Source organism: Galeopterus variegatus, unplaced genomic scaffold (assembly GCF_000696425.1).
Source record: "Galeopterus variegatus unplaced genomic scaffold, G_variegatus-3.0.2 Scaffold1558, whole genome shotgun sequence".
Classification (NCBI taxonomy): Eukaryota; Metazoa; Chordata; class Mammalia; order Dermoptera; family Cynocephalidae; genus Galeopterus; species Galeopterus variegatus.
In genome coordinates, this window is record NW_007727669.1 from 278,717 (window position 1) to 292,379 (window position 13,663).

Below are 13,663 nucleotides of genomic sequence, written 5' to 3' on the forward strand. Positions count from 1 at the left end.
TTAGACCAGGGTGGCAGGGAGAGGTTTGACAGAGCAACTGAGCTCTCGGCAGGAGAGCAGTATGTGCCAAGCCCAGATGCATGCAAGGTCCCTATGCATGTGGGAGGACAGGATGTGGCCAAGTCTGGCTTGAGTATTTGTGTCTGGAGGTGAGGCTGAGGAGGGGATATGGACCAGATGATAAGTGGCACAGAAGGCTGGACATGCAGAGCTGCTGAAGTATAGTAAGCACGTGAGTGATGCGATTAGGCTTCTGTTGTAGAATGATCACTCTGACAGCTGTGTGGAGGCAAACTCATGTCAGGACAACTAGCTGGGGCTATTACAGTAAGCCAGGAAGGAAATTCTGGGCCTGCATGCTTAGTGGGCCTGGTGATCAGTTGGGCTGGGGTATGGGACATACAAGAGGAGAAGTCAGCTGGCAGTTGCTTATCCTAGGTTCAGAGGAGATCTGGCCTAGAGATACAGGTTTGGGAGTCACGGGCATAAGATGCTCAGAGAGTTTTTGTAGACTTAGTGCTTCTGTGTATGGTTGTGCAGCTTGTGTACTGCACAAGGGAGCCTGGTTGATGAGGCAGAGAGGAGAGGGTGAAATCTAGCCTGTGTCCACTCACTAAGTACATCCCGGCACTTGGGGGCTGGCACGAGGCTAAAGCTGTCATTGGTAAAGAAGCAGCCAACCTCTCTTATTAGCCAGGAGATGAGGGTGTTGGTCGTTTTTGTGCTTGCACAGTTTGTTTATATTTGTGCTTAGACAGGATTAAGGAGTATCCTGTGTCTTGTTGTATCGCAGTCACAAAGTGACTTTCTCTGATGTTGGTGTTCTGTGGAATTATGTTAAGTAAGGAACATCGTGGCCAGCCACCAGCCACCAGCTCTCTCTCAAGTATGCTCACACGTGCGCACACAGACATACACACACAGCATGTGATTTTTTAGCCATGACACCTGCTAGCCCCTTGGAATCAAAAGCAGATTATATTCATAAAACTAGTGACTACTTTCCACTTGTCCTTTAAGACCTAGCTTTTGGGTGATTGCTAGATGGGTGTTCATTATACTATTCTCCTGACCTTTGTGTATGCTTTTTAAAATTTCAAAAAGTAAAAAAAATAAAGGGCTCAGCTTAGATGTTCCTTCCTCTGGAAAGGCTTCTCTGATCCTCCTTTTCTGCTGGGATTAAAGACCCCTCCTATCTGCTTCTAGAGAATTCTGTGAATCACTCTCTTCTAACAACTTGCTACTCAAAGTGTGGTCTGTGAACCAGCATCATGGGCATTACTTAGGAACCTGTTACAAGTGCAGACTCTCAGGCCCATACTCAGTCTATGAATCAGAATTGGTGTTTTGCCAGGATCTCCAGGGTTCATGTGCACAGTAAAGTCTGAGAAATTCTGCTCTAGCGTTTTTCCTGCTGAGTGATAATCATCTATGCCCTCCATTAGACTGTGTGCTCCCTGAGGGCAGGGGTGGGGGCGTTTTCCCCCAGCACCAAGCCCAGCCGTTGCTAATGGTGTCTGCAATGAGCAAGCGTAGGTGGGTGGCATGTGCAGGACCACCCACTGGGAGATGAGTGAGGGACCTCTGCCCCATCCTGCTGCTGTAAGTCTGTCTTCTTGCCTGGCCCAGATCAAGGTGAACGTCCTGGGAGAGGTGGTGGAGAAGGGCAGCAGCTGCTTTCCAGTGGACACCACAGGCTTCTGTCTGCACTCTGCCATCTACGCCGCCAGACCAGACGTGCGCTGCATCATCCACCTGCACACGCCGGCCACGGCAGCGGTGAGTGTGCTCCTCCCCAGCCACGGGAGCTCTTCATCCAGCATTTCACTCCCTGCAGCTGGCAGCCAGACCCAGGGAACCCGTTTCTCTGAGATTCTCCCTAGAGAAAGACATAAGCCACCCAAGGTAGTAACAATCTTATTTAGAGCAGTTCTGGAAAGATCTCCTGGAACTCAGACCAAGGTGAGGAGAGAGAACTCCCAATGTGGGAACCCTCATCCCATCCATCTTTCTAACTACTGAAGTCTTAGTATAGAGTAAAGATGTGGACTGTCCATTCTGCCATGTCTCCCACCCTGCTACACTCATAAACTGGGACCACTTACCCAAGCGACAGCACCTCTTGAGTGTCTGTCATCTACTCAGGACCAGGGGTGGTGCCTGCTCTCACACAGCCCAGGCTCTGGCTAGAGGATATCTTGACAGAGGATAACAAGATGGTGGGAACCTGAACCCACTTTTCCATAGCTCAGGGTAGGCTGCGACCTGGGGACTAGTGCCAGCAACACTGGGAGAGAGTAGAAGAAATGACCTCAGGAGCGGCTTGTTCCCCAAGGGTCACTGGTCATTTCTCCGTGTGTACCTAAGACACTGCAACGTCACTTGGAAAGACAGCAGAAAACCCGTCGGGGTGTTCCCCCAATCCTCACCCCATTCTACTGACCCCAGGCCACACACCTGCAGGGACAGAGCAGATGTGTCACCAGCCTGTTGCTTCCTCAGTGAAGCACACCAACTGTGAACATTCAGACCATCCATCCAGAATTTGGACTAAGGCTCAGTGATGTCTTTGGGCTGCGTGTGCATCTCTGCAGGGCCGAGGCTGACACATGGGCAGGATGAGCGCTCCATGATCCTGGCTTTTAATAAAAGGTGGGGCTGGGGTTGCAACCTGTGACTTAATCCTGGTCCCTGGCACTTGTATTGGCCCAGTGCCATAGAATGGGGCTTCTCAATGGGCCTCCCTGTTAGTGAGGAGTTGTGGCAATTTCTGCACTGAAACCAAAGCTGAGGGTCTCCACCACCCCATCCCAGGGGACCTGGACCCTGCTTCACTTCAGCCGGGTGCNCTGAGGGTCTCCACCACCCCATCCCAGGGGACCTGGACCCTGCTTCACTTCAGCCGGGTGCAAACTCCACCACACCCTGCCTCTTCTCAGAGTCCTGAGACAAGAGCAAAGCCAGGGCAGGGGCGGCAGTAGCTCTCTTGAGTGCATTCTTTCCAGCAGTTTTAAAAGGTCGTATGTTGACATGGCTTCTGTGAAAACTACGATGGAAAGACATTAGAGCAAGCAGCATGAGAACAGACCCAAGCCAGGTGAAGGAATCAAAGGCCTTTCTCGTGTGCCCGCTTCCCCACTCACCTCCGCGCTGGCCCCCAGAGTGTAGCTGGACTGTGCGGCTCTGAAGAAAGATGTGACAGAGTGTGGCTGGGGGGCTGCAGGTGCTAACCATTCCATTGTCTCCCCAAGGTGTCAGCCATGAAGTGTGGCCTCCTGCCTGTCTCCCACAATTCCTTGCTGGTGGGGGACATGGCCTACTATGACTTCAATGGGGAAATGGAGCAGGAAGCTGATCGGATCAACCTGCAGAAGTGCCTTGGACCCACCTGCAAGGTTTGCTCAGCTCTTCTGGGAGGGTGCTCTGAAGTGGCATTATCAAAGGCCAACATCGCAAAAGTGATATATGTTTATTTGAGAATGTTTAGAAATTGCAGATAAACCAAAAAAGAAAAGAAAAAGAAAGAAAATAAAAATCTCTGTATCATATTACCCTAAGATTTTGGTGCACACCCCAAAGATATTCACATATATTTACAAAACTAGGATCATAAAATAAGTTTTTTTTCCCCTAAGCAACATACATCAAGCATCTTTGTATATTATTAAATATTTTCTCTGTCACTATTTTAAATTATTAAATTATACCTCATTGTGAGAATGGCTGTGCCACCATTTCCCTGAACAGTCCTCTATGGTTGGATATTAGAGGACATTGTTTTCCTGAATTATCTCTTAATATAAACAATACTGCGATGAATATCCTTCCAGCTAAATCTTTGTGTGTGCCTGAGGTGATTTCCTTAGGATGGATTCCTAGAGATACACACTTTAGAACTCTGACTTCATGTTGCCAGATTGCTCCCAACGAACCAGCTAAATCTTTGTGTGTGCCTGAGATGATTTCCTTAGGATAGATTCCTAGAGATACACACTTTAGAACTCTGACTTCATGTTGCCAGATTGCTCCCAACGAACTTTGTTCCTTCCCCCCATCTCTAATATATAAGAAGGCTATTTCCCTGCAGTCTCCCCAGACTCGACTGTTATCATATTTATTTATTTACTTTACCAACTTACGAGAGAAATCAGAATCTCATTATGGCTTGGCTTACGTCTGACACCCTATTTTATAACAGCACATAATTGGGGTGGTCACCTCCTCAGGATGGAGGAACTTCACAGCTGAGCCTGGATTGATGGGCACTTTCTGCCATACTGGCAAGGCACTCACTGCCCAAGTCCTTTCCCATCTAAGTCCCTGTCTTCCTGTCTCTAACACGGGGGGGAAGTCTCACCACTCTTTCCTAACGTCCTCCAAAGCACCATTAGCAGTGCTGGGAGAGGGCTGAGATGTTCACATCTATGAAGTATGACAAGGACCTGAGAGATGGGGTGCTCATTGTCTGCAGTATCTTTTGTGGGTCAGAGCCATCATCTCTTTCCACTTCTCTGGCCCTTGAGAAGAAGAAACCCCAGCTGTTTTCAGCAAGAGAGGATGTGATATTTAGAACCACCAGGCCTCAGCCCAGGCTCTGCAAGCATAGAACCAACACATGGATCTGTGTGCCAGCTCCCGGGTGGGCATCATCTAGTTCCAGCGAGTTCTTGAGGGTAAAATCAACCCAAAAAAGTGGGTGGCAGGGAAGGTGCACTTGGACCTCGGGGAGTCATGCTCTCAGTATAAATTCATTTCTGGTTTCCCCTCCTTTTATCTGCCCTGGCTGAGTCAGGAACATTGCACCAATGCTGAGAACCCCCGGGAGACTTTCACTTTCTTTAGGATTCTATTTCCTCATCTGTAAAACCAGTGAGTTAAATTATAAGGTCACTGTGGCCTCTTCCATAGAACTGTGGGATCTTAGAGCTGGTAGCTCAGTGAGTTTATGGACCGAAAACCTGAGGCCCCAAGAGGCCGTGTTTCTGCAGAGCCACCTCTCAGAGCGTTGTTCCCTTGGGTTTTGACTCCTGTTGACTAAGTCACAGGGACAACAGATTGCTTTTGAGGTTGGACCTTTGTATTAGATATAAGTAATTTCATTCACTTTAACACACACACCAGTTTTTCAGACTTCTAAGCTCTCCAAGGCCTGAAAACCCAGGCATGGTCCAAAGAAATTGGCCCAGTTTAAAAATGCCTCTTCAGTTTTTTAGGGCGGATGCCTTGGGTTAAAATCACATGTGGTGGATGAACTTGGAGAAAATTATGTTACGTGAAATAAGCCAGGCACAGGGAGAGAAATACCACAGGTTCTCACTCACATGTGGGAGCTAAAAAAGTTGACCTCATAAACGTAGAGAGTAGAATAGTGGTTCCTAGAGACTGGTGTGGGGGCGGGAAGGGGAAGGGAGGAGAGGGAGAGGATGGTCAGTGAACACAAAATAGTAGAGAGCCAGGAAGAATGGGATCTAGGGTTCTATAGTAACACGGGGGGACTGCAGTCAACCACAAAGTACTGTGTCTCTTTGAATAGCTGGTCATGATGACGTTAAATGTTCCTCACACGAAGTGACAAATGTTTGAGGTGATGGATATACTAAGCACCCTGATATGATCATTGTACATAGTACAAATACACCCAATTATTTGTACTCCATAAATATATAAAATTATCATGAATCAATTAAGAAAAATAAAAAGACAGGAAGAGAGAGAAATAGAGAGTAGCATAGTGATTAGCAGAGGTAGAGAAAGGGAGAGGGGAGGGGGGGCCAGGGAAGGGTTGGCTGGTAGACCGGTGCAAAGTTACGAAGTTACAGTTAGACAGGAAGAATAAGTTCTGCTGCCCTAGGGGGACAATAGCTAGTACTAGTGTATTGTGTATTTCAAGTAGCCAGAAAAGAAGATCTTGAATGTTATAACCACAAAAAAAATTATGAAAGTTTAGGTGATAAATATGCTAACTCTACTGATTGGATCATTATACAATATATGCATGTATTAAAACAACAAACTATACCCCTTAAACATGTATAATGAAAAATTAAAATAAAAAATAAAAGCCCCACTGGCCAAGGGTTGGGGGAAATCACATGTAGCACTGAGGTGTTTGGTTAGAGAGAATGAACAAGGAGTTGGGGGAGGGGCTCTGGGAATAGATTGGAAATTGATCTAAATAAAATGAAAAGCCTCTCCCTCTTAACCAAAGTTTAGAAGGCTTCAAGTTTAATTACCTGTTTACTCCTCTGCAGATCCTGGTGCTAAGAAACCATGGAGTGGTTGCTCTAGGTGACACTGTAGAGGAGGCGTTTTATAAGATCTTCCACCTGCAGGCTGCGTGTGAGATACAGGTGAGTGGGTTCCTCTGGGAAGAGTCTCAGGAGTTGGCTCCGAGAGGGGCCTGTGGGGTGGTGGCCCCACTGGCTGTGGTTCAGGGAGTCCTTTGAGCCTAGCCTTGTCCTATTTCTCTGTCTTGGTACCGTCTTACCCTTCTGAAGTTTTACACTTAGAATCTATTCTGTGGCTTTGAGAATTTTATCATATTGTCTATCAACTGACACCCAACTCTTGGGGGTCAGTGTGCAGGACAGGGGTTGCTTGGGCTTATCAGATGGTCAGTGGAGAAATCATAATAGGGCATAGAAAAGTTCTTACCATGCTCATGTGTTACCTAGGGTGGACCTGCTACACCTAGCTATGCCCAATAGACACACACAGGTAGGTTTTCTTTTTCTTTCTTTTTCATGGTGGGGGGTAGGGGGTAGGGTTTGTATAGGCCAGGAACATGGTCAAGTTCAGAAAGAGAGGTGGAGAGCAGGACAGTTGGAGTGTTGGCACAGCAGGCAGCCAAAACAGCAGGCAACCCCAAGGTGATGTGCAGGGACTCATCATGAAGTCCCCTACCTGGTAAGGGATGGGGTGGACAGGGAGTATCAGTGATCATGAAACCCCCTAGAGGAGTTGGTGGAGAAGCGATAGGAAAACAGACAAATCTGTGGTTTTATAGACAACAAGTGCACACCCTTCAATGTGGCAAGTTGCTCAGGGGTGAGGAGGAGGCCCTGCACAGCCCTGGAAAGACGTGTTAGCCAAGTCTTGGGCTCCATTGTTCCCACCCTGGGACGTGTGCCCTTGAGTAGGGGACTTGTCCTCCACGAGCCTCTGTTTCCTCAACTGTAGATGTGTGGCATAGAGGATTGTTGTGGGGACAGGACTTTCAGATGAGGGAGGATGTTGCTGATGGTATTTTTAGGACTCAGTTGACAGGATGAGTCAGCTCTTTGCAGGGCCCGTTGGTGTCCAGTCTGCCCTCTCCTGGCTGGCGTGGGTAGAGCAGCGCCCATAGGAAGAACGCCTGCCTTTTTCTTGGGAGAAGCTCAGCAAGGAGTGAGATCTGGCCCAGAAGCATTGCCGTGGAGGCTCGCAGTAGTGCCCTTTCAGTAGTCTTTAAAGGAATGTGTTGAGAGGACATTGTGAGGACAATGATGCAGAGGTATTAGCGGAAGTGATGTGAGACCCTCACCCTGTCCCAAACAGCAGTGGTCTGAACAGGGGATTGTGAGGAAGATGGGCAAAAGGCCCAGGTGGTGCCTTTCTGATGTGGTGACCGCCTACCTAACCAAGGACACTGGCCCTGAGTTCTGACCACTTACTGGTGTAAGAACCTGGCAGAGCCTCTAATATGTAGGGAAGCCACTTTCCCTTCCCACAGCTGAACTCTTAAAATCTCCCCATCTTCCTTCTGGAGAGAGGCCTCCATGAGAAAATAGCTCATGAAAAAGCCTCATCTCTTTGCAAAGACAGCCCAGCCCTGAAAATGGATGGAGAGAGATGCCCATGTGTCCCCCACACAGTGATCTATGCCTCCCCCAGGCTCCAGACCCCCAGAAATGGTCACTGGGCAATTTAACCAAAGCAGAATGGCCATCTGCGATCAAAGGGCAGAGCTGCCGGCCACTGTCCATGACAGCACCCTTAGCTGCTGTCACTTTCTTTTCAGGACTGGTTTGATGTGACATTGTTAAGGTACCTCAGGCAATGCAGGCAGTTAACCCGCAGAAAAGATCCAGTGGCTTTTTTTTTCAGGTGGTGGAACAGAGAGGCTTCTAGAGAGAGGAATGGAGCTGGAAGATGTGAAGGAAAAACAGGAAATATTAGATCAGAGGCATGGGTGGATTAGGACATGAAAGAGCTCAGGTAGCAGCAATCTGCAGGAGCTGTTGGATTGCAGTTGCTGGCCAGGTCATTTTAGGGTGGAGGGCTGGCACTGAAGCTGTGTTTCCACCGTGGGCCTAGTTTTCTCCCTCAGTGACCGTGGCAAACAAGCAAACGTGGCTGTAGTCATGTTAGTCGTTCAAGGCTGAGAACCTATTTGGTTCTCCTGGGGACAGTGTTCTCTTTGCTCCCTGTCAATTTGGGGTTCTAGGAAACTGGGTCATCCCTACCTGAGAGAGGCAGCTCCCTTCTCTGCTGATGGGCAGATGGGAAGAAGCTCAGACATTTCTCCTCCATCTGCCACCCATCACCATGGAAACCGGAGGAGGAAGAGGGAGATGGGAGCAGGCAGCTCTTGCAAGGGCGTGGGCAGTTTTCCCTGTCTTTCCTTCTCCATTAATGACCAGTCCCCAGAGGATATTGCTTCTTGGAATTCATGTATCAAAAACATTTATGGGGCACTTCTTATGCAGCAGGTGCTAAGTGCTTCACATCTGTGACCTTAAAGACTCCTTGCAAGGTAAGTATTGCTATTTTCATTTTACAGATGAGGGAACTGAGGCACCGAGATGGTAAATAGCTGCCCAAAGTCACATAGTGAGTAACCGGCAGAGCCAGGATTCAAACCCGGGCTGGCTGGCATCTGAGTTGGTGCCTTCCAACACTACCTTGCACTGCCTCTCCAGGGAAGTAAGAGTCAGTGGGAGAAGTCTGCCTTCAATTGGACTCGTGTCTTGGATGAAAAGACCTCCTCGCCACAGGATGATGGAGGTCACCTGGGAAGTCTTCCTGGCTGTATTAATCAGGGTTCTCCAGAGAGACAGAACCAATAGGATATGTATATACAGATATGAGAGGGGATTTATTAGGGGAACTGGCTTACATGATTGTGGAGGCTGAGGAGTCCCACAACAGGCCATCTACAAACTAGATGCCAGTAGCGTGGCTCAGTCCAAGTCCGAAGGCCTCAGAACCAGAGAAGCTGATGGTGTCATTGGTCTAAGTCCTGGAACCCAAAAGCTTAAGAGTCTCAAAAGTTCTGATGTCCATGAACAGGAGAGTAGAGCATATCCCAGTTCCAGTGGACAGAGAGAGCAATTCATCGTTTTTTCTTTGTTTTTATTCTCTCTGGGCCCAGATTTGATTGGATGGTTCCTGCCCATATTGAGGGTGGATCTTTCCCACCCAGTCCACTCAGGCCCACATACTAATCTCTTCTAGAAACACCCTCATCAGCATGTGAAAAAAGATAACTTTACCAGGCTTCTAGGTATTCCTTAATCTAGTAAGTTGACACCTAGATTTAACCATCACATTGTTTGACCTCCAAGAAGAATCATAGGGGCATTTGTTAACACTGGTGAATTTAACACGCTCTGTGGTCTGTCCTGGATCCTCATGGGTTCATGGAGCTGCATTTGTCAGCATGCTAAATTGGATTCTTTCATTTTCAGTAAAAAATTACTGTCACTAAAACACTGAAACACTGAAAGTTTATATAATTGGAGCAGTTCCCATAATAAGCAGGCTTAGATGAGATCAAATTTTATGCAGAATGCTAATGTATTAATGTGCAAAACACCTGGCTCTAGCTAGAATACTCAAAAGCCACCATGTCTGTCCGTCGCTGGACTTATGCAGGAAGCCAAACCCTAACCAATTAAGTGTGAGTGGTGGATGTATATGGGTAACTAGAATGCACCATTAGATGAGCTTGGAATTAGAAAATAAGGGGATGGGTTAGACTAATGAATTTTTTAAAGATCATTCTGAAACCACCTGCTGTATACACACCTCTTGTCCTAATACTCAAAGTTCATGCCTGCAGCCACCTGCATCATCCCCACCCCATGGCACCTTGACAGTGGGACAGACATGCTATAATCCCTGGGTGAAAGCTTTCTCACCCCCACATAGTGCCTGCCTGTGCACGATCAACATCTTATCTGCTTCCTTGTCTGGGTTTCCTTGACTGGCTTACCCCATCGTGGAGCATGCATTCCTCTCTTAGACCTGTTAATCCATCCCTTCAGGTTACATTCAAATTTCATTGGCCTGGAAGCCAGCCTATTTCTTTCAAGTGACTTTTTTTTTTTAAATGGGAGATATTTCAAACATACAAAAAAAATGCAGGGAATAACATGAGAGCCACCACCCACCATTCAGATTTGACAAATATTAACAGCCTTTTTGCTTCAAATCTTTACCTCTTAAAGAAATAAAATATTACATACAAATATTAAAGTCCCCTTTGGAGTCCTTTCCAATCTCATCCTCCCTCCTTCCCCAATCCTAAATTGGTCTGTAGCCCAGGTAATTTCTCAGTCCTCTGTATGGTTTTTTCTTAAGGTTTAACACTTGCTATTTCCTTCTTCTCTATAGCCTCTAAGAACCGACATCAGGGGAGAAACCTCTTTCCCTGGAAATGGGTGTATGCCCAACAAGTTTGGGGTGGCTTTTCCTCGGTTTCCCAGACATTTCTGGTTTCTAAGTTCTCCTCGGTGCCCCCTCCCATTACATATGGGAGCAAATGCGGGGGTATCCACATGGGCATGGCTGAGGTTCTCTGCTCTTCGCTGCAGGTGTCGGCTCTGTCCAGTGCTGGGGGTGTGGAGAACCTCATCCTCCTGGAGCAGGAGAAGCACCGGCCCCATGAGGTGGGCTCCGTGCAGTGGGCCGGGAGCACCTTCGGGCCCATGCAGAAGAGCCGGCTGGGGGAGCATGAGTTTGAGGCCCTCATGAGGATGCTGGACAACCTGGTGAGTCCCCTGCTGTTGCCTTCCCAGAGCAGTCCATTGAGGTTTAGCCCTCCACAACCAGGCAGTACAAGGCACTAGGTGGGCACGAGAACTACTAGCATCACAGTTAAGTTGTTGAAGCCTCGTAGATTGGCAGTTGGATTTAGAGTTTGTGGTCCTTCTAATAGTAGTTGAGTTTTCTAAAACGGTGGCCTTTGCTACACTCCACTAAGTGCTGTGGATGTTACCATATCTGCAGAGTGCTCTATGAGAAGTAGTAAGCCAGTAAAAATTAAAACACAGAGCCTCTCCTATATTGGGGCTTAGTTCATGCCTCTTATGTAGTTAGTCCTACCTATCTTTTTAATCTCATGATTTTAAGGCAGAAAGCACACAGTACTAGTCTTTTTAATCTCATGATTTTAATGCAGAAAGCACACAGTACTACGAATTACCTTATTCCTGGGCAGCAGCTTTAGGACAATATCCTATTGTAATGAATGAATGAATCATCACATAAGAAACTAAACTGGTATATCTTTTTAATCTCATGATTTTAAGGCAGAAAGCACACAGTACTACGAATTACCTTATTCCTGGGCAGCAGTTTTAGGACAATATCCTATTGTAATGAATGAATGAATCATCACATAAGAAACTAAACTGGTATATGTCTAGGAGTGGGCTGGATCTTTAAAAGGTACAAAAAATTTTAAAACATTCTTCTTGGAGCTAATAATTTAGTTGATGATATGGGATATTAACAGGAGACAATTCAAGAATGAGAGGAAAACATATACAAGGAGGAGCTAATTGCAGCAAGAGACTATAAATTCACAGATTGCTCAGAGAAGTGAAAGATGAAATCTGCCTTCATAACATTTCTGTCTGATTCATCCTCCCCATCCTCACTGCTACTGCCTTGGACCCTCCTTGTTGTGTCAAGGTCACTGCAATAATAATACTTTCCTCCCTGCCATCAGTTTCTCCTAATCATCTCTACCTTATTACCAGGCTGACCATGAGGGTCACATTATCATGATGAAAGAATCCACAAAACAGATACAACTTCATAAATATAACATTTGTATAATGAGTCATCTGTACCTAAATAAAGCACCAGGGACTAGATGGTTTTATACAAGAATTCTCCCAATCTGTTAAGAAACAGACAATTCTTATGCTATTTATTTATTCTGTTTCAGAGAAGAGTGAAAAAAGAACATTAAGCCATAACAATTATAAGACATTCAGACCAATTTTACTTTGAATGTTGATGAAAAATGCTGCCCGAAAACCAGCAAATAGTATGGCGTGTAACAGTAGAATAATAATACAGAATAACCANAACACAGAGCCTCTCCTATATTGGGGCTTAGTTCATGCCTCTTATGTAGTTAGTCCTACCTGTCTTTTTAATCTCATGATTTTAATGCAGAAAGCACACAGTACTACGAATTACCTTATTCCTGGGCAGCAGCTTTAGGACAATATCCTATTGTAATGAATGAATGAATCATCACATAAGAAACTAAACTGGTATATGTCTAGGAGTGGGCTGGATCTTTAAAAGGTACAAAAAATTTTAAAACATTCTTCTTGGAGCTAATAATTTAGTTGATGATATGGGATATTAACAGGAGACAATTCAAGAATGAGAGGAAAACATATACAAGGAGGAGCTAATTGCAGCAAGAGACTATAAATTCACAGATTGCTCAGAGAAGTGAAAGATGAAATCTGCCTTCATAACATTTCTGTCTGATTCATCCTCCCCATCCTCACTGCTACTGCCTTGGACCCTCCTTGTTGTGTCAAGGTCACTGCAATAATAATACTTTCCTCCCTGCCATCAGTTTCTCCTAATCATCTCTACCTTATTACCAGGCTGACCATGAGGGTCACATTATCATGATGAAAGAATCCACAAAACAGATACAACTTCATAAATATAACATTTGTATAATGAGTCATCTGTACCTAAATAAAGCACCAGGGACTAGATGGTTTTATACAAGAATTCTCCCAATCTGTTAAGAAACAGACAATTCTTATGCTATTTATTTATTCTGTTTCAGAGAAGAGTGAAAAAAGAACATTAAGCCATAACAATTATAAGACATTCAGACCAATTTTACTTTGAATGTTGATGAAAAATGCTGCCCGAAAACCAGCAAATAGTATGGCGTGTAACAGTAGAATAATAATACAGAATAACCAAGTGAAGGCTCATTCTTAGGATTGAAGGAGGCTTAATATTATAAATCTGCTAAATATATTTCATGATATTGAAGAATCAAAGGATGAAAAGCCTTTTGATCATCTTAATAAATATCAAAAGGTGTTTGATAAAAATTTAACATCAATTTGTAAAAATAATAGTTGTTAACTAGGACAAGAGGACACTTATTTAACTTATTCAATCAAATGATTTTTCTCAAAACAAGAGGCAGTATCATGGTGAAACACTAGAAGTATTTCCATTCAACTTTGAAACAAAACAATGATTCCTGCCCTTAACACTATTACTTAATATTGTTTTGGAATAATATTGTAAAGGAAGCAAGATTACTATTTTTTTTTACAGATAGTATGGTTACATGCCTATGAAGTCCAAAAAATTCATCTGAAAAAATATTAGAAATAATGAGGTATTTAAAGGTGGTCAGTTGTGGAAATAAATACAAAAATCAGTAGCTTTATTGTCTCTT

The 13,663-nt window shown here is 45.3% G+C and overlaps 1 protein-coding gene across 1 annotated transcript in view; it reads left to right on the plus strand.

Annotated features, from left to right (window-relative positions):
- The window catches only part of ADD2 (adducin 2 (beta)), a 115,060-nt gene that overhangs the window by 86,168 nt on the left and 15,229 nt on the right, over window positions 1-13,663 (plus strand). Inside the window, exons 7-10 of the mRNA XM_008577652.1 lie at window positions 1,630-1,779; window positions 3,252-3,395; window positions 6,252-6,350; window positions 10,797-10,973. Of these exons, the coding sequence (XP_008575874.1) occupies window positions 1,630-1,779; window positions 3,252-3,395; window positions 6,252-6,350; window positions 10,797-10,973 (570 nt within the window). The remainder of the gene's footprint in view (window positions 1-1,629; window positions 1,780-3,251; window positions 3,396-6,251; window positions 6,351-10,796; window positions 10,974-13,663) is intronic.